This window comes from Poeciliopsis prolifica, unplaced genomic scaffold, assembly GCF_027474105.1.
Source record: "Poeciliopsis prolifica strain line A6 unplaced genomic scaffold, Auburn_PproV2 SCAFFOLD001, whole genome shotgun sequence".
NCBI classification, from domain to species: domain Eukaryota; kingdom Metazoa; phylum Chordata; class Actinopteri; order Cyprinodontiformes; family Poeciliidae; genus Poeciliopsis; species Poeciliopsis prolifica.
The window spans coordinates 12,705,750-12,733,314 of NW_026562376.1; the positions used below are offsets into that span (position 1 = coordinate 12,705,750).

Sequence of the window (27,565 nt, forward strand, 5' to 3'; positions counted from 1 at the left end):
ACTTCTGATTTCTCCTATTATGACTTGTAGCAAATGAAAACTGAAAATTTGGTTCTTCCAAAATTTAAATATTATAGATTTAAATTTAAATCAATCTGCCTCCTTGCAGGGACTCAGATGTTGCTTGGCTGAACAAAACAGAAGCAAAGGATTATAACTTCATGGAAAGTTTTGACTTACCCTGGGTTACTCAGGTTAGCCCTTGTCAAAGTAATCCTTTAACATCTAACCACAGCACTGATGCAATCATTCATACAAAAGAGGCCTTAGATAAGTACTTTGTACCAATACTAGATATACTTTTCAATAGTCTAGCATTTCTTCTAAAAAAGAACTTTGAGGTTGGGGTGATGATGGTGGTAGGAGTTTGTCCTGTAATCATTTAGTTACAGGACAAACTCTGACTGTCTCATTTCTTGTGTCCTTGGGCAAGGCATTTCACACACCATGCCTGCTGAGTGGGTGGGTGAAATGGGTGGTACCTCACCTCTGTCAGATCTGGGCAGCTCTGGTTACAGTCCAGTAGTTCACAACCATCAGCATGTGAATGTGTGAATGACTGAATGTAGTGTGAATCACTTTGGGGTCCTCCGGACTTAATAAAGTGCTATTCAAATTCAGGCCATTTCCCCTCTTTAATGAGATGGAGACTCCAATCATCAAAATGTCATACTTGAAAACCATTCGCAACAAATCTCTCTGCAAAAAGGTAACATTTTAACTTTCTGTTTTGGACTACTGACATGAGTTAACTTTTCAATAATATTCTAGTTTATAAAGAATCAGATATAAAAACATCTGGATATGCCAAATTGACATTGCATGAACAGATGATTCGGTGTCCCAATTCTGGTCATGTTTTGTCTGTTCGACTTTGTTGAACTTTATATATTTTATCTTTGTTGTCCTGAAGCCGCTTTTCTCATTTCCTCCAAAAATAAAGAGCTTATTTCTGTGTAAATTATAATATGTCTTTTTATGTTAATCTTGGAGTAATAACTTCTTCCATGGCTTTTAAGTCTGTGCTGGTAAAAGACCAGTTTCACTCTGATGATACAATGTTAACAGCGATTGTTTTTTTTGTTTTTTTTTTGTTTTGTTTTTACCATGCCTTCTGCTTTTCTTCGGGGTTATTTCACACCCACAGATGTTCATGTCTGGAACACAGAACCGATCTCCTTCCAGAACATCATGGAAGCTGGATATGTACATGCCTCTGTACTTTCCCATACTCTTTAAAGACAATGCGTTTGTAATAGTTTGACTTTAATGGATATTGTGGATTAATATATATTTATCAAAGTAGTCAACAATATTGAGATTTTCTGAGGACTACTTGTTTAATTCGGGCTTTCAAAGCAAGTTCTCAAACTGAAACATCCAAATAATCAGTTCATAAATCAGTGCTGTATAAACGCGAGCTGTAAAGTTGGAGCAGGCGACAGTGCTGGGCGCGAAATAAGAAAGAGAGAAAAACACTTGATCCACTTCCAGAAGCTCTCCCTCTCACCTGCATTCATGCATTTTGCGCATGAATCACGTTTCAGGAGGCAGGTCGCAGCGGCGCGCACTGGATCGCTGCAGGAAGAGCGACACAATTAACTGCTGTTGCAGTCCTCAAACACACACACACACACACACACCCACACACACACACATACACGCGCGCGCGCGCGCTTGCGCGCACGCACGCAGGCAAGCGCGCGCGCGGTGTAGTAATTACTGGACTTTGCGCTGGTGCAGCCTACACGTGAGACGGAAGCTGTTCCCAGCCAGCGGCGCGCGTGCGCCCTGACAGCAGAGCGGAGCGGTTTTTTTGCAAAGTGGCAGCTCCGGCTTCTCTCTCCAGACATCAGTCTGAAACGCAGCTCCGCTGGAGGACACACTCTGCGCACCGTCTCCTTCAGCCATCCGGGTTTGAGCCGCCGAGCAACAAAACATCTCCCCCACTCCTTCCCTTCAGAACTAGAAAAGAGAAGCTCTGTACGGACAAGTGATGGATGAAAGAATACCGCACTTACAGGACAGGCAGTTCATGGAGCACGCGGATTTCCTGGGGTAAGAAAAGCTTTTGGAAAAACTCAAAGTAATTTAAAAAAAATCGGTACAACCTGTTTAACTGCTGCACTTTTCTTTACACTTCAGGATGGATTTCCCTCCGCTTTACATGTGCAAATCGAAACGAGGCATAAAGCGAGAGGACGGTGGGAAGGTACGCGCTGTTTAATTACACCATTCATGACTCTCAAGTTACATGAAAAACCACTTGGTTAATATTTAAACTTATTAAGGCAGAAGGAAAACTGTTACATTTGAACTTCATCGCCATGTCTGTCAGCAGGATGCGTACAAGTTACCGCACCGGCTCATAGAGAAGAAGAGGAGAGACAGAATTAACGAATGTATCGGGCAGCTGAAGGATCTACTGCCCGAACATCTGAAGCTCTCGGTGAGACCCGGACACTGTATTGATAAAAAAAAAAGTTTTGACGCGCTCTGAAATTTGCGGATTCCACTAAAATTCTTTGTTTCTAACAGACGCTCGGTCATTTGGAGAAAGCGGTGGTGCTGGAGTTAACGCTGAAGCATCTGAACGCACTGACTGCTGTCACCGAGCAGCAGCACCAGAAGATCATCTCCCTGCAGAATGGTAAGGGACGCATGGCACTGGTTAGGTGGTAAACATTTAAAGATAAGCGAGGTATTTTTTTTTTGTTGGAAAAAGCTATATGCTTAATCATCTCATTAGAGGAGCTCCCCTAAGAAACTAGAACAAAACTTGACAAACTTCTTGATGTGGCTTTCTAAATGTCGTGACAGTCTTTCAACTTGGTATTTTGTTTGTTTGTTTGTCTTCCCCCGCAGGAGACCGCTCATTGAAACCTCCCATCCACACAGATCTGAATGCGTTCCACTCAGGTTTCCAGACCTGCGCCAAAGAGGTTCTGCAGTACCTGAGCCAAGCGGAGAACTGGACCGCCAGAGAGCAGAGATGCGCGCAGCTCATCAACCACCTTCACAAGGTCCTGGCGCAGTTTCAGCCGGACGCACCGCCGCTCCAGCATCAGCTGCCCGCCGGGGACGCGCAGGACGCACAGAAGCCCGAATGTCAAACCAACTGCGTCCCGGTCATCCAGAGGACCCAGGGCGGGGAACTTAACGAGAACGATACAGACACGGACAGCGGATACGGCGGGGAGGCGGAAAAGAGCGACGGCAAAGACAAAGAGTGTGAGCGCAACAAGGCGGTGAAGATCAAGCAGGAGTTTGGAGATGACAGAGCGGCTAAAAAAACTAAGATGTGCTGGTCAGGGAACGGGGACCCGTCCAGACCAGACGTGGCGTTCATGAATTCTCTGATGGGATTAAGCGGTGTGGGACAGCAGACACCGATTTGCATGCCTTTCTACTTCATCAACCCGTCAGCCGCGGCGCCCTATATGCCTTTTTTCGACAAAAGCAACATTGAAAAGTACATGTACCCCGCAGCGGCAGCCCTGGCGTCCCCGTTTCCCTGGCTGTATCCCGCACACGCGTCAGCAGCGGCGGCCGCGGCAGCGGCGGCCGCATTTCCCGGCCTGTCTGCGCACCTCGGAGCCACCGCGCAGCCCAAAGACTCCCAGCTTCAAGATGACAGCGGGTCACGCGAGGCCGACGCGAGCTCACCTGAGGAGCACGAGGAAACTCCCGCGAGTGACGACGGAGAGGGTGACGTAGATGACACGTCCCCAGACAGCAAGAACAGCTCACAGGAGCAGCTTTCTGCCTGTCCAACGAGCTAATATGTCTGTGTACCTCTCTGAGTTTCTGTATTTACATTTTTTATTATTATTTAGGCTAGTTTTAAAACGGGGAAGTTCTCATGTATACAATATCTTGGGGCAGCAGGGGACATTTGTGTGGAAGCTCAAATCTGCCATTTGAAAGTATAAAATGGAACAGGTACACCATAAATATGAGTTGAAACTTTAAATCTATTAGATACAATATCATAAGTGGCTCTTGATAACGCTGCTGTCTTGCTGCAACCCGGGTTCAATGCCAGCTTCTGCTGTTTTTGCATGGAGTTTGCATGTTCTCCCCAAAGAGGGGTTGGTTCTCTCTGGGTACTCTGGCTTTCCCCAACAGCCCAATTCTCTTAGATATGGTCCTGCTGAACTGGAGACCATGCAAGGACAGGTTTATATAGACTATAATTTCAAGATTCATTGTCATACATGCACACACACCCACACACACACATATATATGTGTACAATTTAAAGTCGTTTATGAAAGAAGAACATATATTTTGACTTAACGTTAGAACTATGAAACTTAAAGTTCCGACTTTGTGTCACAAGTTTCACTTCCAAAGTCAAAACTATAAGAATTGAAGTCACATTTTTGACTTTCAATCCCCGCCTCCCCCAAAAAACTAAAATAAACACACAGTTATGTGGGTTTTGAATATAATCTACATAAACTACAGAGTCATTATTGTAATCTGAAGCCATAATTTCAATTTGGAAGAACAAATTTTGAGATATCAAGTGTTAATTCTTTCATTGGATGTTAATGTTTTGACTTTGTGTGTTTTGAAAAATTAAATGAAAGTTTATTATTTCACTTTCAAATGTAAACACACTAGACACAAAGTCAGAATTTGGACTTTCAAAGTAATAGTCATGACTTTTACTGTTAGAAATATGAAAGAATAACTTTCGATCTTTTTCTTTCTAAATTGAAACTATGAGATCAGGTTTTAACTTTGGAAGTCCTAATTACAAATTCTGAGATTTAAAGTTATGACAATCGATCGTTTTATTTTAAAATTTTGCCTAATAAAATATCTAAAGGCAGAATGTCTCTTAAGTCCTAATTCTTGTTAAAAATTATAATAATGTCTTTTAATCTTGGTTTTGAGAAATTCTGGGTTTAAGTCATATTTTTTCCTCCCAAATATATAGAGACGGTTTTACATCATACAAATGTATTCTATAACTTATAAATATGACAATTGAGTGTTATAATTGTAACATTAAAGGTTGAAATTATAGTAAAGTTATGACTTGCATAGCAAAAATCATGCCTGAAACTCAAAGTTATGATGTATCATAGCCTATTTTTTCTGAAAGTGGTGGGATTGGGCTTCCATACGGTTGTAATTTTGTGTGCCTTTTGCACTTCTGCTTGTTTCAAACAATCTGAATGACTATCGACAATGATTGACACTTCACGGCTGTGTTGTGATGCAGTTATTTTATGTTTTTTTTTAAATTCTCTGACAAAATATTTTGACAGGCAGTATTGGTGTCAAAAATTTAAGTCACCATTTCACTATGTCCCAAACAATGATATACTCCTCATAATTCTAGAGGCACTTTCTATGGGTGCCTCTAGAAAGTTTTGAAATGGGGTGGAAGCGTGGAGGGGTGGCTCTAATAATCTTTTGTTCACACACTAAAACCAAAAGAGAGACTTCAGTGTGGAAATAAGGCTGTTTGGCTTGAAAATTTGTCGCCACTACCTTTGCCTCCCCAGGACCCTCATGGTGGCACCCCTTGCAGATGTGGGAGCTGAAACTTACCTCGTCTTATGAATTAAAACAAACAAACAAAAATCAGGCAAACTCTGGTTGTAAATATTAGCCTGAAATGTAAATGTGAGCTACAGGGATCTGGAGAAGATGCATAGTCCTCATTACCTCACTCCAATGTTGCATGAGGCTAGTTGAGAGGAAAATTAACTGGCTCGTCCTGAAAATACCTGAGTGGGTCCCAACATGCACACAAAAGCTACAGATCACTTTTAATACTCAACTTTTGTTTTGGGAACAGGGCAGGAAGATGAGCCTGATTTGCTGAACCTCATCTTAAATGTTTCTTTTGAACGCCAGTGCTGTTGGAAAAAAGTTCACAAATCTGTCAGAATAATTGGAAGATGAGACTCTCAAGGATATTCTTGACCAGAATATTGTAGTGACCTCCTGTACCTCCAGGAAACATTGTAGGATAGCACCTTATAGATCTTTGTTATTGAATGTACCTGTATTTTCCCAATATTCCATGTAGGATGAGACGTTAAGTGCACTTTTTTCAGCTTTTAATCCCTTCAGTCACCTTATCATTCAGAAAGTCGATCACTGTAGTTCTTTGTTGTGTTTAGGTTTCTCTTTCAAAAGGATCCAGTTTAGTTTGTATTCATTTCATGCTGTAAAGTGCTGGCTGATAATTTTTCCCAGTTTTTGTTTCAAGCTATTTCATGGGAAAATGAAATTTGAAAAACCTGCTCTAAGCTTCAGGCAATCATTATGTGAACATGGGAGAAAAACTGTGGTCATTGCCATGTTAAGAACTTTTTTAGCTCCTGTTTTCTATTTTTACCAATACCTGCAAGTGTAATATTGTTCTGGTCTTTTTTTTTTTTAAAAAGGTTTCACACTAGAGGCACAAACCTTATTGTGCTTCACAAACATTTCAATGCGTTTGTAGGTTTTGCTTAGTTGTTTTTGCCTCAAAGCTCTTAACAACTTTACAAGTGGCATGTGTATTTGTTGTACATAGTTTTTTGCAATATCCCATAAAGTATACATGTTTTGTCATTGTTGTAGAAGTCTCTAGATTTTTTCTTCTTTTTTTAAAGATTTTCCTGAACAACTGTTGCACTTTTCGTTGGCGCTTTACACGTATGCTGTTCTAAATTATTGCTGATGAGTTGTAAAATAAATATCAAAAATGAAACTTTACCAGGGTCATCTTTTTCTTGTCCTCGAACTCTTCATGGTCTTAGAGGTAAAACGAGGCTATACCAATGAACACTGAGCAGTTTTATGTTCTGTCGTTAATCTGTCCAAAACCAAGGATAGTAATGAAAGTTCGGCAGACAAAGTGGGTTTGAACTATCATCTCCCCAGCAGAAGAATTTACAGTAAACTAAAGGTTTAAACAAAAAAGGTTTAACCCTAACACATGAAAGGCTCAGTCTGTGCAATCTGACGGAAAAACAAGAGGCCTCCTCCCAGCTTGTCACAAACCTTATGCAAGATCAAGACAATTCTTTTGCTCCTTTTATTAATGGGTTCATAATTATTCTTTTCATACATTTTGAGTGGTTACTTGACCCCATTTCTCATCTGTGTTTTTTCCCAAATAAGTCAGATACTTTTAATATGGAACAAGGCTTCTTTTTTTTGTTGAGGAAATTATTCATGATTGCCTTAAGTTTATTTTCATTCTCTACCCCACACTTCTCACTAAAATCCCACAAACATCAAGTTGGTGGATTTTCATTTTGTTTGGCCTTTGATTATGTTTTCCTACATATTTCTAGATAAATACAACATCATTGGGTTTTCTGTGAAGTTATAAAAACCACATAAAATATCACATTTTCATTTTGTTGAGCCCTGCTGAGCAAAATTAAAATATTTGGTCAGATGTGGGTTAAAAGGTCGTGCAGCAATCTCATCTAATTGGAGCATTTTTCCACATGTTTACTGTGGGCTCAATGGTGTGCTCATTAGACTACAGACTCTTTCTTTATTTCTTTTGTCTTACCATTTTTCCATAGACCATATTTGTAGAGTGCATTACTGATACTTTTCCTAACTACTGATTTTCTCACCTGAACAGTGAATCGCTGCAGCCCTAGTTTTTGGGACGTCTTTGTGACTTTTCTCATTAATGCTCTCCTTCTCCAGGCTGTCAGTTTAGAGGAATGCTAATGCTTTTTTTTATAGGTTTGCAGTTGTTCTACACTCTTGGAATATTGTTTTACACCTTCTTCTCTGCCCTGTCTGCTGTGTTCCTTGGTCTCCATACCATTTTTTCCACTAATGATTCTCTAACAAAGCTCTAACCTCTGGTTCACAGAACAGCTGGATTTGTACTGAGATTGAATGGACTGACATCATTTACCGGTTGAGTTAGATGACTTTAAAAAGGTGTCAGTTTGCACCTCATTTTTATAGAAGGTGTCAGAATTGGGTGAGAAGGTCAGGAAGTCAATTCAGATGATTGTCACATTGTCAGATTGTTAGAGTTTAACAGTTCAAATGATGTAAATAAGGAAACAGTCATTCATATCTTATAATAGCTACTTGGCTTATGACCAGTTCAGGTGAGAAAGTCTAGTGATGCCCTTAGAGTTGGTGCTGCTCAGTCCAGACGAATATCAGAAGAAACAGAAAGGACTCATCAGTTGTAACTCAGGCAAAACAAGCTGCTATTTACAAAAAAAAAAAAAAAAACACCAATGTATGGTGCTGTTACCAGTAGATGAGATTTTTGATTATTTCCATTGTTATTCATTATGCTTTTGAGCTTTTTATTTACTTGTATTACTTATAGATAGACATGTCTCTTGCAATTATCAAAACTTCAGACATTTATTCTGGAAATCCCTCTCTTGGTTTAATAATTGCAAACTATTATTCCTATGGAAATGTCTCCCTCTGTTGGTCAAAAGCTTGAACTCTTGCTCTGGTCAATCAGTGGAGTAGTGAGAAGAAAGAAAGTAGATCACCTCTCAGTTCTCAGGCCTTTGGTCTGGTGTCTACCAGTTTCTAAAATAATTTAAACACACAATAGATCCCATTCTGTGATTCTTCTTTTTCTAAAATACTTGAATTAAAATGAGAAAGTTATGCATGAAGATTGAAGTTCATGGTTCAAAAACTCAAAGAACCACTTTTTACAGCAAAACATTGAAGTACCTCAGTGGTGTGGTAACCACACCCACTTCGAGTTTCTGACCAATCACACAATAGCTTTTGATCTAGAGCTAACTATTTTGTTCTTGTATTTACAGCATTTCAGTCAGTCAGTTTCAGTCAGTAGACTTTAACTTGTCGAGGTAAACCAGTGAAAATCATCAACCTTCCACCAACAAACTTGACAGTCAGCATGAGGTATTTGTGCTGATATGTTTCTTACTTCCAGTCAAAATGGTTCTGTGCATTTGGGTGAAAATCTCTCCACTGTGGCCTGAACAACTTAAAGGACATTATTCAAAAAGTATCGAGACTCATCCAGATGCAACTTTTCAAACTTCAGTCTAACTCCAATGTTCTTTTTAAGAAAGAATGAACTTTCTCCTTCAACTTCTCCAAACAAGTCATCCTTTTTCAGTCTTTACAATTTAATATACTATATAAGGCTTATAGAGCTTAAGATATGTTGTTGGTTAACCTCTATGAGCATTGTACTGTCTATCACCATATCACCTGATATGATAAATTAATTTCCCCCTCTGTACAATGCTATGCAATTGTTTGGAAAAGTCCCCATAACCCTTCCTAGATCCACTTGATCAGAAGTCTTTGTGGTTTAATATCTGTCACCATAGTGCTACTTTCCTTCTTAAATTTGAAAACAAAAAGTGTATTCTAGTTTAATTAATTAATGAATGTATTATGTCCTTAGTCATAGATAGTTCCAGCAAACACCAGTTACACATGATTTTATTCAGATGGTTTATTGAACCATGCAATCCATGTCATATCTGCATTCTGTTACAGCCATACACAACTGGCCACAATCTGCAGTAGATTAAGGCAAGAAAAACGAAACAAGTTATTTAAAGTTGACATCTTATTAGAGCTCAAGAAGATATGAAGTTGTAAACAGTGACCACAACAATGTGAAAGTTCTGATCCAAATTACAGTACACGTGTTGCAAGTAAAAAAACAAAAAGGAAAAACGATTAGGAACATAACAGTTGCATGTGGTATTACGGTAACAATACAGTGACAAAGTACAGATCCTTCTTGATTAGTTTGACATTCCTACAAAACACTGAAAGAAAGGTTGTAGTTTCTTCTGCTCACGTTGCATACAAGCACTGAATTCTACAGTTGTCTTGATCTCAACTGATGATTTTTCCAACAACGCCCTCCACAACACCTCCTCTATGCTGTATCTGGAAAACACCATTAACAATATGAGGATAAGGCACTTTGATGTGTTTAGCAGCTTATCTACAATCTAAGTGAAGCTTCATAACTTGGCTTTTCTGCACTTGCACATAGGCAAATTTCTTGAATCGCTGTCATATATGCAGACAAACATTCATTTTTCATGATTTAACAAGTGCTTCAAACCTTTAAAATTCCACACTATGTGTGCATGCATGCAGACAAATGCACACAAGCCATTTTAATTACATACTCACACTCTTACTTCATGTCATAGCTGCAACTGTCCACTTTATGACTACCACTGCCAGGTCGACCAATCGGCTTTGAGAACTCTCTGCACATTCAAAGATGGCCACCAGCACAATCATGCAACAAGCTCAATCTTTGGCCACACACAATCCATAAGATAAACAAGCATAAAATACATTCAAAACAAACAAACAAACAAAAAAAATATATATATTTTGTTTGTTGTGATTGAACAACAAAAAAATACAGCTAAAAAGGAGAATTAACACTGGTTTAATATGCAGCCATTACTGCAGGAATGCACAACTTCAGAATAAAATGCACTCACTGAATAAAGCTAAAGAGTACAAACATCTACAGTAAGCCTTCATTTTGGTAAGTACACACATAAACATTCAGTAACAAAAATATGAACCATTTGTGCATAGTTTTAACTTGAACCAACAGAGCACAGGGAGGGATTGTTCACAGTTCTACTACAAACAAGTGGATCCTTCACTTCAATAAGAACCAGACATTTTGCTGGAGAGAAAAACATACATATACAAAGATTCTCATGGTCGCTTTCTAAAAGGCAAAAAGATGAATATAAATCATTCAGCAGGTAGTAAAGTGAAAGTACAATAAGTGGATATGCTGATGGAGGAGGTCCACAACAGCCTGATGTTTCAGAGAGAAATGGAAAACATGGGTGCACCAGTCGGTAGGGTGAGGTGGGGTTTTTTTCCTGACCATATCTGCCAACTGGTGTTTTCTTTCATTAAGCGCTCAATTATTTCCATTCCGAGATTGTATGTTTACCGCATCTTTACACTTCACACTATAGGACACCTCTTCAGGTTTAAAAACAAAGAATGCATAGTCTTGAGCTGCAGAGATGTCCTGCCTAGAGTCAGTCCTGGGGTCAGACGTAGATCCCCTCTGGGTTCAGGCCAGAGCTAAGAGGGTTGGCAAGAACGCGGAGGTGGCTGGACACAGGCTGGGTGGACATAGGACGCTTCAGAGAGCCAGTCAGCGCCGCCAAATCTGAGCAGGAAACAAGCAACAGAAAAATATAAGACTGCACTTCAGCTTTTAATTGAGCAGTGTTTTCTTATTCAGCATTGAGATGGTGCACGTCAAAATTTAGCAAACTTTCACACAACGACACAAGAAAATGCTTTAAAGAACTCATAAAAGTGACAAATATTCCACTCGACAATCATAAGGTTGACAATTTGACTCATTTGTTTCTTAACCACCTATTATTTCTAATACAGTTTCCTTTAAAATACATATGAAAGACAGTAATTTCTGTCAATGCCTTACAAATTTGTCAGAAAATTTCAAGGGAAAAAAAAAAAGCACATGATGTTATACACTCCTTCTTTGGAGCCACCAGGGGGCAAGGCTGAGCTTTGCAAAAGGAGTGAAGTCAATTTTATGGCACAAAGAAAATTCATCATGCTAACACTTCTATGCAAGGTTATTAGAGGATAATCAAGCACTTATTAATTTGCATAATGGAAAGAATAACAGTGAGCGTGTCATGTAGAATCCCACATCAACAGTTTTATAAAAGAAGCAGAAAAACTAGATGGAAAAAACATCCTGGTCCAGATTATTTTAACAGTTTAGATTTAAAGGGATCCAAAAAAACATTAATGGGTAATATATTTGTAAATCTATAAGCCTTTTATACATTTACTTTCTCTGTGTACTTTTGCCCATTTGAAAAAAACTGCATTATATTCAATATAATGAATTCACCTCCAAAAATGTACACAATAACAGTGCTATCTTTGTAATTGCCTTTAACATGTCTGTGAATAAGTTAAGCGCATATAATGAACACAGTAATGATCCAAGGTGTGTTTAGAAATAAAAAGCTTAACTCAGTGTGTTTGTATCTACTGCTCACAAAAGCCAACTGAGGATTTAACGAGGCATCGAGCCTCGTTTATGGTCTAGACATCCACCATAGCACCACTCACTTTCCTCTTCTATTGGTCAAGCTCAATCATATGTAGTCAGTTTACTGTTAACTGGTGAGTAAACAGTTAATATATACTTCATATATAGTCTTTCTTCTTCTAAGGATTTGTTTGACATTAGTGGCCTTTCCTGACAGTCACAATACAGGACATGGTCAGAGAGAAGAGGGGGGAAGACTTCCACCAAAGGTCTCAAGGTAGGCGATCAATCCCTGGATGGTTACATTAAGAACTATAGCCTTTATTTCGTTAGATTTCATTTCAACTGTGATTTTATTCAGCCTTTCTGATCTATAAAAAAATAAACAAAAATGAGCTTACAACAGAATGAGAATAATATGACTGGTTCAATTCACAGGCTGTTTTTCTCAGCCAATATGGAAGTAGCAAAAACTGTTGAGTTAGCTCAGAAAGTTTTATGTAGTATGAGTATAATTAGTGCATTAGTCAATTTGGCTTGTGTGGAATATGCAACATCAGGTCTAACAAATCAGCAGGGAGCCCTAAAGTAAACCTCAACGTCTGTTTCGACAAGGGCCAATCCTCCTCCTTGCACAAACTTTTTAAAAGCATAGTTTAGCTTTTCTGCCAAGAAAGTATGTTTTTCTTCAGCCCAGACATAAAAAAAAGTTTCACAAATTACCGAGTCATTGTACGGTTTTGAAGAAACAACCTTCGCTTCCCTCTCGTGGTGCATTGCTCTCCTGAGGAGCATCCGCTCTCTGCTGGTAATTTACAAGGCGGCAGAGCTGCTGCAGCTTTTCAGAACCACCACTTACACAGCAACAAAGAGCCGTACTGCATGTACTTTTCTATACAGCTATTTTCTCCTTTCACATACTGACGCACAGAGATGCAAGACAGAACTGAGTCATTTTCTCTCAGCAGGTTGTCAAGAACTGTGGCCACAGAACAAAGTGCACCTTGATGGACGAAACAATTTTCCAACACTCCCTCTGAACTTTGTCATAATTTTTACATGCAACACACAATGTCTTTTTAAATCAAGGAGCACCGTTATTCTAAAACCAGCTGCGTCAGGTCAGATCACACTGCACTGTCACTTCATCTCATTGAGCGTTTCATAGTTTTCTGAAAAAGGCTTTCAGTAACACTGAAGACACGTTTCATTACCTGAACCAGAGCAGCTGTTTGCACAGTCCTCCTCCATTGGTTCAGCGGGCAGCACCGTGACCTTGGTTCCAGTCTGCTGGATGAACTGCTGCAGGTTCACCTGCCGCAGCTCCTTGGTCAGCTGCTCCAGCTCCTGCTGCATGTCCTGAAACGGCAGCAAGGAAAATGACGACACAGTGCAGAGAACCAAAGACAATTTCAATCGGAGACTTCTACCCATAACTACAAGCTCAATATCTGTGTCACTGATTTCGAATGATTTTCGCAGAACGTTTATAGCACAGTTATTGTGCAAAAGTGGCATTTAATTACCAAAAGCATCTTTTATTGGCTCAAGTACCAGAGATTTCAATTCTCTCTAAGCAGATTGCATCAAGTTGTTGGTTTTCCAGCAATCCCTCCTTCAAAGCGAGCGAGTTTCAGCAGTGGAGAAGAACCCGGCTCAGTGTGAGCCATCAGGGGTTAGAGTGGTCAGAGCAGAGAAACAAAACACAGCAGCAGTGGTCCAGAGGTATTTTCTAGCTTGACGAAAATTTTTGGAATGTCAACTTAGCAACTTGGAAAAGTAAAAAAAAAAGAAACAAAATTAAAACTTTGTGTTTATCTTTGTGTTTTTTTGGCTCTGGCCACTTAAGTTTTCTACTTACTTTGGTACAGTTGCCAAAATTGAAATCTGTTTAACCCCAATCTGCCTAAATGTCCACTTTCCAAGAAAAAAACTAATTAAACTGAAAAATTAAATAAATCTATGAAAGAAGCAAAAAGGTGCACAAATTTAAGATGCTGCAAGATGGCACTCAAGAAAAACTTTCTGAAGGCTTCAAGAACTTAAACTGAAATAGATAAATTAAAATTATTTACAACCCTTGAATGAGGGGCAGATAACTCAGATATTCTGTAGCCATTTGGAGTGACAACCTTCCAACAGGCGTCTTATTGTGGTCTGTTTATCCAAGTGATTTAACAGCTGGGTCTGTCTCACATCATCTCTGTCTTCTTGGAGTCCAGCTCCAATAATGAAAGCATTAAACCAGTAACTTGATTTCTCTTCTCTGTTGAGCTGATATCTCTGTCGGTCCTTTCCGGAATGATTCTGAGGCTCTAAAGCTGCTCTCAAGTTTTTATATTCCTGAGCTCTCGCAGTGTGACTTACTGGAGACCTGCAAAATTTCTGGACTAGTGCACCATTTCACGTCATGAAGCAAAAAAATGATTAATAGAGGGAGAGAGGGACAAAGGATGATATAAGTGAACATTTAGCAGTATTTAAAAAAAAAAAAAAACACTAACTGGTTACCAAATTAGAAAAACTCACCTGGAGTTTCTTACTGCTTTGTCCAAGTGATCTGTCCACAGCCCTGCAACTGCTCTCCAGCTGGATGGCCTGTCTCTCTTGGGCCTTCAACTCCGCCTTGACCCGGAGGACCTGAGCCCGTGCCTCAGCTTCACTGACCCATTGGGTCTCCTGCCGCTCTCTCTGCAACTTCTCCTCCTCAACACCTGCTTCTACCCCCTGACAAGCAAAAGAAAATAGCAATGCAGAAAATAAAAACAAACCCACATTTACAATCCATTTTCTTTCAATTTACAGATAAAATCTTCCGATAGATAAAAATACCTTTAACATTGTGAGTTTTTCTTTAATTTCCATCTCGCAGCCTTGCAGTCGTCCACGCAGCTCCTGCAGTCTTTCCTCCAGCTGCCTCTCGCTCTCTATCTCGATCTGTAGCTCAGTGGCCCAAAACTCTTCCTCTTCCATTTCCACCTCATTCTTCCTAAGGTGCTTCTCAAGCCTCAGGATCTCCTCCAACAGCCCTCCACCTCTACCCAGATCTGCAGCGCCCCCAGCCCCTCGCCCCCCTCGGCCCTCGGACCAGGCCTGGAGCTCGGCCTCGTACGCTTCCAGCTTCTTCTCCAGCACGTTCAGAGTCTCTCTTTGCAGACTGACCAGTCTGACCAAATCTTCCATGCGACAGGTCCACAGGCCCGGGGGAGCCGTGCCAAAGGCCGGCCCCGCATGGTGGTGAATCCCCCCGTTTCCCAAAAGTAACCTCCGCTTCCCCTCGGCATCCCCGATCCGGCCTCCGCTCAGAATTTCCCTCAGGCTCCGAGGCGCACCGGTGAAGGTCAGAGACTTCCGGCGCGGTTCACGGCGGTGAAGAGAACCATCGTTGGGGTAACGGAGCTTTGCAAGAGGAGGCAAACTCTGACGATGGAGGCCACGTTCAGGACCTCTAAGTGGGGGGCCCTCTGACGGGGGTCGTTCAGTGAGCGAAGGGCCTGTACGATGAAGGATCAGCTGAACGTCGCCAGCGTACTGACCCCAGGTATTCAGAGAGGCCACTGGGCTCTCATGAGGGGCTAAGTGGCGCTCTGTGTCCCGCCATTTCTCAACTAAAGTATACCTCCCAGTGCGACCTGAACACAAGAGGCACATTAAAATAATGCAATGTTAGAAATGACATTACAATGCATTGAACACAAAGCTGAACAGGAATGATGAAAACTGTCTTGATGAAAATGGAGAGAATAATTTCACAGTGGCAAAGTTGGTAGCACTGTTGCCTTGCAGCAAGAAGGTCCTGGGTTCGATTCCCAGGCTGTGGTCTTTCTGCATGCGTGGGTTCTCTCCGGGTACTCCAGTTTCCTCCCACAGTCCAAAAACATGACTGTCAGGTTAATTGGTCTCTCTAAATTCTTCCTAGGTGTGAGAGTGTGTGTGCATGGTTGTTTGTCCTGTCTGTCTCTGCTGTGTTGCCCTTCGACAGACTTGCGACCTGTCCAGGGTGAGCCCGTCTCCCGGGCTGGAACTGGTGCCGGAGTTGGGCATCAGCACCTCCCGACCCCGCAGGGGACAAGGGTGTAAGAAAATGGATGGAAAGATGGATGTGTTAAAACATATTAATCTTATTTAGGATCTAATCCAAATAAAGTTGCTTTTTATGGACCCTCATCCAATCTGAAATAAAGCTTTGCAAATTTTACTTGTAAATTTTATTTTGAAAACGATGCATCAACTTCTTTCCACTTTGCCACTCTGCTCTAAGTGAAGAATGAACGACTTATGCTGAAGTTTGTGGTTTAATGGGGACATGAATACTTTTTAAAATAGAAAATTTAACAAATATAAATCTGTAGAGTAAAAGGTTTTCTGCAGTTTCAGCACTTCAACAGCCTTTCCCATTTTGTTTATCGATTATAACATAGATTTCTTTCACGTTTGACAATAAAACCCTACAAAAGTGCATACACAGAAATGCTCGATAAACGTCAAAGTGCAAAATCAATATTACGATTGATCTGTTAGCGTGGTGTATGTGTGGGGAACTTTGGAAGGCAGAGGAGGGGGCTCAGAGAGAAGTGCTGCTTTCATAGTTTGGCAGGATACGAAGGGGATGAGTCAGACTTTCCTTCCTCCTCCTGCGCTTAGTGGGAAGTGATGTCAATACATTCTGCTCAAGTGCCCCCATTTTTGCAGCAGCCATATGGAAAAGCGGGGTGCGTAAAGCCAAGAAAGCACCAATGTAGCCCCTGATTATGGCCCACCATTTCTCAGCAGAAGCCTAAAATGAAGGCTTGAGAGATGACAGGTGCTTACATCATCAGGGCCTCTTTCTCGGTCTAAAAGCAACAGTTTGGCATTTTAGAGAAACTTACTATAATTATTGGAGAATATTTATCAATGGAAAGAAGCACAGTCGCACACAAGTTGTGTGAGTTTTCCAACTCTCACACTCAACTATAAGGGTCAAGGTTTTTCTGAACTTGATAGCTTTTCTTAAACTGATTAAATTTGTGGCTCAGAAAGATTAGCAAAACGTATTTGGAAGCTGAGTGAAAGCATCCTTTCAACGCAATTATCTCAAGATAATGTATCATTTGTCACATTTTCTCAAAACAACAAAGGTTTTAATTTTGAAATATGAATGTCTTACTTTTTTAAATCTTCATCTTATAATTATTATTTTGTGAAACAACTCCAAATTATTTTGAAATTCAAAAGAAAAATTCTTTCTCATCAGAAATCAGTTCACTTTTTGGTGATTTCAGATTCAACAAAATGTCACATTATTCAACAAACACGCAAATTGACATTACACAGGAAATGCCAAATTTTCATCCACTAAACAAATATTTACTCATTTCATATTTGTCCCTATCTGCACCACCAGTAACTGTATGTTTGCTGACTTAAACAACAGATTGTATTGTTAACCTCGTAAACATTAGGTGGACAGAAAATGAGACCAAATGTGCAACAAAGATGGAATGGTGATTAGAAAGAGTTCAAAAATGTGACTATAACCAAAATTATGCTTGTAATATGAGGCACAATAAGAGTTTCAAAGTCTGAAAACATGCTTGAGAATTAAACTGCAAGTGCATAAATCATGATATAGATGCTGCTGATAAAAAGGCTGAATAGGCTGTTGCTATCCGTTCATCCTCTGTGTTTTGTGACCTGGTCTGCACACTGAAAAACACACTACAGGCCAAAAGATTAGAACCGCAGGGTTCCAACATGAATGTTTGTGGAGCCTGAAATCCCATTTCAGGAATTGAGCTGGATCGAGTTAAGTCTTTGACAATCACAATGCCAATGTGGATAGTGTACAGAAATGTGCAACGGAATCGACATTTCTTCACTGTCCCACAACTGGGAAATGTAAAAACTTCTCTACTGCTTTTATTTGACTTCTTTTTTTATTTTATAAAGTTTTCTAACTAAAAAAATATTTTATAAGACCTCGTAAAATTCTGAAAGTCAATCAAATAAAATAAAACCTCTAAGAAACAATGTAAATCAAATAAGAAATATTTACCTATAGCCTGGGCGAGAGCAATCACCACTTCCTGGCAGGTGGTTGCTTCTGTGACCCCGCACACAACCCTCTGAACGCCATCTACCCAGACCTTCAGCTCCATTTTGGGGTCAGAAGTGAGCGGGGCCTTTATGGTGTGTGGCCCCCAACATTATTCAAGGCTGGAATGATGGCAGTTTGCAGGAAATCCCTCTTTCTAATGTACTGTGTAGGAAACAAAGGAGAAAACAGGAAGCGGTTAGTCACGATGCAGTAGTACTGCCAACGTTTCAGAGCTTGTGACCGAGCCGCCTGTTTGTAGTAAAGCAGCAAAAATTTCACATCTACAAAGAACACAACAGGAGAAAATTTTAACATGTAAGAGAGTCCAAGCAGAGAATGTACTCCAGGCATGCCTGGCCACCTGGCCTTAACAGTGTTGTTTTGTTCCTCTCTATGAATAGGTACATGACTGTTGGGGGCACAGGAAGAATCTGCCAGCAGACATTCCCAAGGCCAGTTCCTGCTTTTGTATTGAGTATTAGATTGAGGCAGGGATGACAGAAACATCACCTCAGAAAGGACAGGATGTGAATGGGATTAAAATATGGGAAGTATCTAAGAAGAAAATCAATAATATTTTAACATAATCACTGCTTTTTAAATTGTTCTTCATGGATTCACAAAGCAGGTATGGAGATGTGGATAATTACTGGCAGGAATTCTTCAACATGCTGTTCAAGGACAGTACGTCGGGTCAGAATGAAAGGCCCATCGGAATCCCTCTCTATGAATCTCACCTACACGGCTGTGTGAAAAGGACCCTTTGTCCACCAGCCCTCCCAATTACACCTCCCCCAGTTCAGGTATTCCCTGTCCACATTCACAAAGTCATTCAGTCCAGTCGGTCTCCATACCCCAACTAATTTCTTTTCTTTTTACATGGATTTCAAACCCCATGCAGCCCTTCAAGGCTGCAAAGAAGGACAAACAACTGGAGTTGGACTAAATAATTGAAATCTACTTTTTGAGAAACAATAAAAATGCATCTAAAAAAAATGTCTCCAGGAAGAAAAACCGCTTGCCTGATCGTTTGATAAATTTAATCAAAACTGTGTTTCTGTTCAGAGAATCTCATTTTTGTACAAAAACATCAAAACTCTGCTTCATATTTGCAGGTACTGGAGTGTCGCCTGCACGCTCTATTCTTGGCACACACACAGCTGGTCAGAAAGGGCCTTTGTCCTTCTTTTCAGACAGCCCTTAAATGGCACTGAAGCACTGAAGGATGAAAAGGAGCTGGAAAACACCAGCAGTCAAGCAAACAGGGAAATCTTTGTGTTCTATGAATCAAACCTTTTTCCCCCTCTTTTTGAAAAGCAATTTCAAAATCAGTAATAGTACTGGACCTGAAGTAAAGAGGGAACTACAGCTCAGCTGATGGGGAGGGTATGGAAATAACACAACTGCTTGAGTATTTTTAAAATAATATATCGAGATTTTAGGTGATACACCAACATAATTAGTACCTCTGAACAACTTTCCTTCGCTTCCACAGATTCTCAGTTGGATTTAGGTCTGGACTTTGACTAGGCCATCTGAATGCATGTATATTTTTTGCAATCTCAACCATTTCATTTTAGGTGTGAGTGCATCTTGCTACATCCATTATTTCTATAAGCTCTGACTGGTTTTCTTGCCCCTCTGGAGGAAAAGCATTCCCACAGCATGATACTGTCAACTCATGTTTCACTGTGTCGTTGGTGCATTTAGGGTGATGTGCAGACTTAATTTTCTGTCACAAATAGGTCCAAAAGTTGTGTTTTGGTGTCATCTATCCAGATAACTGTCCTCTTCATGTTTGCTGTGACCTCCATATGGTTCAACTGGGACTTCCTGTGGCTTGTTTTTTTTTTAACAAACATAACTGATTCTACCCATTGAGAGGCCAGATTTTTGGAATATATGACTAACAGTTTACTTCTCAAAGGAATCTCCCTCCTCCTGTGGATCTCTGCAGCTTCTCCAGGACATATTGGCTGCTTCTCAGTTTTTCTTGCCCAATCTGTCAGTTCAGGTGAACGGTCATGGTTTGTGGGTTGGCATTTGTCATAGTTTTTCCTTTTTAAGATGACGGATTGCAGTTCTCACTCAGTCAGATGCCCAAAGCTTAAAATATTGTTTTATAACCTAATCCTGCCCTAAACTTCTCAACAACTTTCAGACCCATTTGATCTATTTCTTGGTCTCCATTAATTGACTTATGTTTTCCAACAAATATTTAAGGCACTCATAGTAGAGCTGGATTTAATCTAAGATAAAATTACACACAGATGGACTTTATTCTGAAATCCAGTTCTGAAGGAACAGATATTTATTTAGAGGTATCAGAGTAAAGACGACTGAAAGATGCGTGTAACACTTTCCATTTTATTTTGTAATAGATGAAATGGCTACGTATCATTGTTCTTAAACTTCACAATTCTGCTACTCTGATTTATCAGAAAACATACACTGATATTCCTGGTTGCAACATGACAAAATGTTAAAATGTTGCAATCATTTCCAAAAAGACACTACATTTTGAGTTACATAATTTAAAAAGCTGCAGCTCAGACTCAGAGCTCCCTTCGTTCATGTTGTATTTCTTAATATTAGCCCAGAAAACCTAACTAATGATACAGGCGCAGCAGTGCAGGGCACAGTGCCATCCTGGGCTCTGTAAGCTCTATTTTGTTGGCCCGTCAGAGCAGCAGGGGGGCTGCCCGCCTCCTGATTTGTGCAGTCTGCATTTTGCCAGAAAAGCATTCCACGAGGCAGATGAGCATTTGGATTTCTATTAAAGCTCAGCTGAGATGACAAACTTCTGCCAAACATCAAATCCAGATGATTTGAGTGTCTGTTCTCATTTGTTACAGTCTAGTGTTGAGTAATAATGATTGGACCTGCATTCCTCACTGAGAAGAAAAGTGTGTGAGCAGCACCAAGCAGCCTGCTTCCCCGGCTGCTGATGACAACTCTCCAGATCTACAGGAGCATACCAAGCTGGCAGAGAAAAGGCTTCAGCTGGCTGCTGGTGTAAACATTCTACCATATGCTCCCGTGGGTGGATCAATGCAACTAATATACCCTCAGTCACTGACACAAAAAGGGAAAAAGTCTAGTTACTGAGCGCTACAATGCATTTGTTGAATTTACAAGCAGTCAAGCGTCACAGCTTGCCTGCATTGTGCAGGTTAGGACTTTGCTCTGGGTTCTTACACAAAATATCTCAGTCCTTCGTCCTTTACTATACATTTATGGCAGATATTGTACAGTGGTCAGGCTTTACATATTGAATCTAAATACCATTGAGTGGATACACAGCAGGGTGGATGGTTAGACATACAGATGGATGGAGGTATAGATGATAACAAGATGGACGAAGAGACAGCTAGATGGGTCAGGGGAATAATGGACATGGACGAATGAATGGAGGGACTAATGGAGTTACAAATAAATGGAAGGATGGCTCTTTTAGCAGAATAAACTCTAGAAATACAAATATTCTGATCCTGAACCAGAAAACACCACAGATTTCTGAAATGTGTTTGAATCCTGTTCGCCGAGAGTCGGCGTGTTGGACGAAAACAAAATGTGCATTCATTCATTACATCGAATAAAAAAAGGCTTGAGCAAAACGATCTCACAGGAAACCACCAGCCTTCTAACATTTGCTGCCTCACAAATGCATTCTGTTCCACTTCCTGTCCACATTCACTGACCATTGTTCACCCAAAACAGAGGACAATATAGCCGCACAACTCAGTGTAGAAAATTCTTCCCTTTAATTAACTGGAACACCAAGTAGCACAGTCAGACTAATTCAGAGCAAAAGGTTCCTGATTCCTAAAAGTCCCCAACACTGCTGTTTAATTAGAAGCAGAAGGATATTTCTCACAGACTTGAGCAACATCACAATAATGCCTGAACCCCTCCTCTCTGTTGGTTACCAAACTTTAAGTCAAACTGTGCACCGAGTACAGCAACATGTAATTACAAGCAATTTTTACTGAGCTGTAATTGGCAGCAGCTCTGTTGTAAAATGGATCTCTGCGAGCAATCAGAGCCAGACGGCGGTTTTATTGTTTAGGCACCGGTGGCAGAAAGCTCTTCCGCTCTTCCAAATATCCAACATGTGCTGAGACTACACAAATATGTCTAATTTATGGGATTAAAAACTAGGAGCAAATATTGCACAGTGTCCTGTAAATGTTTTCACACTCCTTGAACTTTTTCCAGGGTTTTTTATGAGTACAACACTACGGCCACAAACTTTATTGCGCCATCACTGTCCGACTAAGTCACCTGGATTTAAGAAACTAAAATGTTCATAGCCTTCCATTGGTTAATTATTGATCATTATATTTCAGCTGGCAGCAAGTTGCTTAAACTAAACTGATGCAGAGATTAGCATCTCAATTTTTAAACAACTACATCAAAGAAAAGATGTTGATCTGTTTCAGAAGGGTTAAACTGTCAGCATGCATCAAACAAAGATAGCTGCTAAAAATAGGTTGAGAACTGTTCAACCCATCATAAAAAAGTTGTTAAATTATTAGGGAGCTAAGATCTTTCCAGAAGAAATGTGGTTGGTAAAAGAAAACAAAAAAACACTTGAATGCTAGTTATTGGCGATCACTTAAATATTTGATCACAAAAATGATAGCAGAAACCAGGGTGATGCAACGGATGAAGATCATTTGGTCTCTTGAGTCCAGATTTACCTTCCTCCAGAGAGATTGGCATATCAGGGTAAGAAGAGAGGTGCATAAAATTATGCACAGGCCAATCAGACAAGCCGATGGCTTGTATGTGAATTGGTGAGGAGGTCAGCTGAATATACTAACCAGGTTATTTCATCAGTGTATTTCTTTTTCCCTGATGATGCATTGTGCAAGTGGAACATGAGTTATAATTTTCACACAATGATTGGGCACCACAATGTCCAGACCTTAAAACCACAGAGACTTTTGGAGGTGTGCTAGAAAAGACATTGTGCAATACCAACTCTTCCATCACACTAGAAAAAATAAACTCTGGATGGAAAAACATGTTATGACCCTGGAGATTCTTATTGCAGTTATGCCACAGCAAAAGCCTGACATACTAAAAGCAGGTCAACATATTATTAGAAGACTTCACTCTTTTTTTGAAGGGTATCTTATTTTGAAGGTCTCCTGTAAGTAGTAGAGAAGATAGCTCAAATAACAAAAGTACAATCCCAAATAGTTGTTCCGGTTCACAAGATTCATCAATTAGGTTTTATCTTAATTAATCGTGAATTATAATCAATTGTGTCAGTAATAATAACAAACAATACAGTAATGACTCTAGTTCAAACCTCTTTAATCTGGCACCCCCAAATAAAACCCAGTGCAACTAATTACATTCCAAAGTCATCAAATTCGTAAACAAAATCCACCTGTGTGTAATTAAACCACAGTTTAAACATAGTTGTTAAGTACGTTATAAAGACTTCACAGGTTTGTTAGAGAACATTAGCAAACAAACAGCATCGCCACCAGAGAACACGGCAGACAGATCAGTGAGAATTTTAAATCAGAGTTGTGCTTTAAAAACAATATCCCAACCTTTGAACATCAAACAGCGTTGTTCCATCCATAATCTCACAACTAAAGGAGTTTGGCACAACTGAAAATCTCCCAAGACACGACTGTCTTGGGAGGCCAGGCAGGGAGAGGATTAAACAAAGCCCAGGTAGGAGGACTCCTTGACAGGACAAATATTAGATACTGGATATCTGAACAAATTTGGCCTTTATCAACAAAGCCATTGTTGAAAGAAAGCCATAAGACGTTTGGTGTAAAGTCTGTGACATGTCATGCATGAGACACACCAAACATAAGGAGGAATGTACTCTGATTACAAGAGACAATACTTGCTAATTAAAATGCAAGGCAAAAATATAAACACTGAACATTACGTTGAATGTGCTATCCCTACAGTGAAACAAAGTGGTGGCAGCATCATCCTGTATGAAAGCTTTTCTGATGTAGCAACACGGAACTTGGTCAAGGTTCATGACCAGGTGGATTTAGTTAAATATAACGTCAAGAAAACCTTCACATTAGAAAAACGTCTCGGGTCGATGCATATTTGCACGTAAGAATAGACAAAACCTAAATCCAATTTATCTCCAGAGATATATCATGTTGCTGTATTTTGAAAGGAAAAATGAGAAAAAATGTCATCACAGAAATATCAGAAAATACTTGCAGCTTTAATTGCATAGAAAAGCAGGCGCTGCACGCTTTATTGTGGATTTCTATTTTCCTTTGTACTTTGTGTTGCTCAAGCACATAAAATAGATTAAACATTTTGGTTGTGACAAAATGTGAGCCAAAAGAAAGAAGACTTTATCAAAACAGTCTGACACTTTGACATGATTAAAGTTAAGCATCAAGAATCTTCCAGTTGTGACTTCAGGTAAGGCGTTTCTCTCTCCAAACTATGCCAGCTTAGTGTGTGTACAATGAAACAGACAGAGCATGGTAGAGACTGAAGGAAGGCCTTGATCCTGGAGGGTGGGAACTGATAACAAACAAGAGGATACATTCCTGCACTGTCAGAAAGCAACTGGCCATGACAGCAAGATAAGAACGTTATGGGTTCAGTTCTGCCACCGGATCCTTGATGTCCCCAAGCAACGACAGCAATCTGTCTCTACTTTCAAGTGCTTTATTTTGAATATTGTGAAAGATCCCTTTCATATTTCCTTGCAATGCTCATTTATGTTAGTTGCTAAACTGCAAGGTGAAACACTGAATGAAACTTTTACTAAATTATTCAGCAGATCTGACATGCATGCAACATGTTTTTATTTTCTGCCAAAAACTTTTAAAAGTGTTTCAACTGCAGCACCAAAGCTGCACTGAAGAAGAAGACGAAAAAAAAAAAAAAAAACTTAAGGGAATAAGTAATGCCCAGCACTAGCTTAGAACTATTTAGCTCTACTTTAAAGACTGGGGAGTTTTGGGATTAAACCCACATCCAGTCACGCTACACACAACACCCACAGCTCCTCTGAGCTCCTCAACACCCCCCCACCCTGGAGTTGCAAACTCCTTTCTCTGCGTCCGCCTGGTTGATATTAAACTAATACGAGCTAAAGTACCCCTCCTCCCCATTTTGGGAGGTCAGGCCTGGCAGGATCTCCAACATCTGGACGGCACGTTCAGCCAGCTATAATGCCGCCTTTGTTCCCCTGCCATATTCACTGCTCACTAGGCAGCTTTGAGGGAGCAGCCGGGGCAGGCAGGAGGCTCCTGCAGCGGGGCAGAGGAGCGGCAGGAACACAGCAGGGCTGCGGGAGGCATCTGGCCAGCTTTTACAAGTTACTGAGGTTCGTAAAACATCATCTGGAGCCGACTTCTTTGCGCCGCGTATTCAGAGATGAACAGCTGGGATGGATGCATTTATTTACTTTTTAGCTGCTGTCAGTAAAATAATAATATATATTTTTTTTAAAACTTGGAATTTGATCTGACCACTGACCACTGCTATATAAATAAAATTACCTTACCGACCTTACAACATAGAATGAACTACGGTACACTGAAAAACTATTCACACCCCTTAAGATAAAAAACAAACTTAGAAATTTCAAGTGTGGTGTTCATTTGCATTCATCACCCTTTGTTCTAAACACACTTGTAAACAGTTCTGCAAATGGGCTATGTAGATTCACTTTTGTTGGTTGAGCAACTGTGTTTTCTTTTTACTCATTTCCTTATAACTCATAATGTAACACAAGGCTTAAAACAATTGTATTTTTAGTTGTTGGTGAGGGATAACATTGTGAAGAAGTCTAAATCAGGGTTTACAGACCAGGCAAGAAGAGCATTAAGCAGACGGCAAGAAAGAGGCCATCGTTGAAATAAATCCATAAGAAGTCCTAGTTAAACATTGGAAAGAGTGGGGGTAGCTCAGCTCGATAGTGAACTGAAAACAAACACGTCAAATCACCTCTAGTCCACCAAGACCACAATGACACATGTTGGTGGCAGCATCATGCTGTGGCCCACTGAGGCTTTTCCTCAGTGGTTTTGGGAAAACTGATTTATTTTTGATGGAAACTGTTAGAGGATGGGGCTGATGTTTACTTCCCAGCCACACAACAGACCTTACCAATAAAATGCATCGAATCAAGGCATATTTAGAATTAGTACGGTCCAGTCAAGTCCAGTTACAAAGGCACGCAAAACAATGTTCATTTCCAAAGGAAATAACAACAATAATAATTATAATTTTCCCTTGTAATTATGTGCTATATGTATACTGATCTAATACATGTTAAAATACATTTAAATTGTCGTTTCTACAAAGGGAAGTGAATACTTTAGCGAATAATTGTGTTCACCATACCAGCTCTTTGTCTGACTCCGTCACTATCAAAGACGGAAAAGTTCATAACATTTCCAGATGGGCTGAAAGAACTGAGAAGAAAGATCTTTAGTTGAACTACAGCTGAACGCTTAAACACAAGGACAGGCGAAATGCAAGAGTATTTACTGACTGTAGTTATGTGAAGGCTGGACGAGCCTCTAATGGCGTTAACGGGCTGCAGTTGGATCAGAGAGTCGCAAAAGTATCCCACTATGGAAATGTTTCCGCTATTTTCGCCTTACACTACAACAAACTGGCTCAGCTACGGTAACAGCCTGCAGCGATCAAGCAATCCTACCTTCAAGATACAAAGCAGATCCGGCTCAGTTCTCCCCCTCCGAGGGGAAGTTTGAGGAGAAAACACAGGTAAAAGAGCGGATTCCGCAAAATGTGTCCCGTTTCACCATTTCCCAATAAATCACTTCCAAGGAAATGCGACAAAATAGGAAGGGAGAGAGGGGGAGATCACGTTTTACAAACAGAAGAAGGCCGTGGATGAATCCGGATGAAAGCAGAGATCAGACCGCTGTCTGAAAGTTTGTGCTTGTCCTCTGCGGTCTTGGGGCTCAGCTGCGGAAAACGCTCCTCTCTCTCCTGCCTCTCCTCTGCCTGTTTCATTACTCCTGCTGGTAAAGAGCTACATCGCCTTGGAAGAACTGGGACACCGCAAGGCATTGTGGACCCTTTAAAGCTGCAATAACACTCCGAAGGGGAGGATGCCTTCAACTTTTACACATACCGGGACATCTAAACAGAACATCTTCCCCCTGGTTAAAAAAAAGAAAGACTCCCAGGAATCCGGAGCTCAAATGCTCAGATGGAGATTCTTCACCGAGCCTGACTGCGTACAAACTGGGTTCATTTTCTAACAGCGTAATTCAGAATCCAAAGCAACGCGCGCTTATTTAGCATAACAGTTTCTGATTGCTTTTTTTTTTCCAATTAATGTTCATTAAATGCGGACACTGCCGCTTTAAGATTAAGGGTGATGTCCTGCGTCATTATTTTACCACCACACAGTAAATGAAAATGGGCAAACGCATAAAAGTTACTTTATATGT

The 27,565-nt window shown here is 40.3% G+C and overlaps 2 protein-coding genes across 2 annotated transcripts; one reads left to right on the plus strand and one right to left on the minus strand.

The window, feature by feature from the left end:
• Window positions 1-1,781: 1,781 nt before the first annotated feature.
• bhlhe41 (basic helix-loop-helix family, member e41) lies at window positions 1,782-6,726 on the plus strand. Its single transcript, XM_055038018.1, has 5 exons — window positions 1,782-2,058; window positions 2,146-2,212; window positions 2,342-2,449; window positions 2,539-2,650; window positions 2,866-6,726. Exons 1-5 carry the CDS (start codon window positions 1,997-1,999, stop codon window positions 3,780-3,782), a joined length of 1,266 nt encoding a protein of 421 aa, XP_054893993.1. The 5' UTR covers window positions 1,782-1,996; the 3' UTR covers window positions 3,783-6,726.
• Window positions 6,727-9,416: 2,690 nt separating this feature from the next.
• LOC129365086 (ras association domain-containing protein 8) lies at window positions 9,417-27,320 on the minus strand. The gene is made up of 6 exons (XM_055038006.1): window positions 26,803-27,320; window positions 18,078-18,281; window positions 14,873-15,672; window positions 14,570-14,767; window positions 13,255-13,399; window positions 9,417-11,173 (listed from the first exon to the last, which is right to left on the minus strand). The coding sequence occupies exons 2-6, from the start codon at window positions 18,178-18,180 to the stop codon at window positions 11,052-11,054; spliced, it is 1,368 nt and encodes a 455-aa protein (XP_054893981.1). The 5' UTR covers window positions 18,181-18,281; window positions 26,803-27,320; the 3' UTR covers window positions 9,417-11,051.
• Window positions 27,321-27,565: the final 245 nt, after the last annotated feature.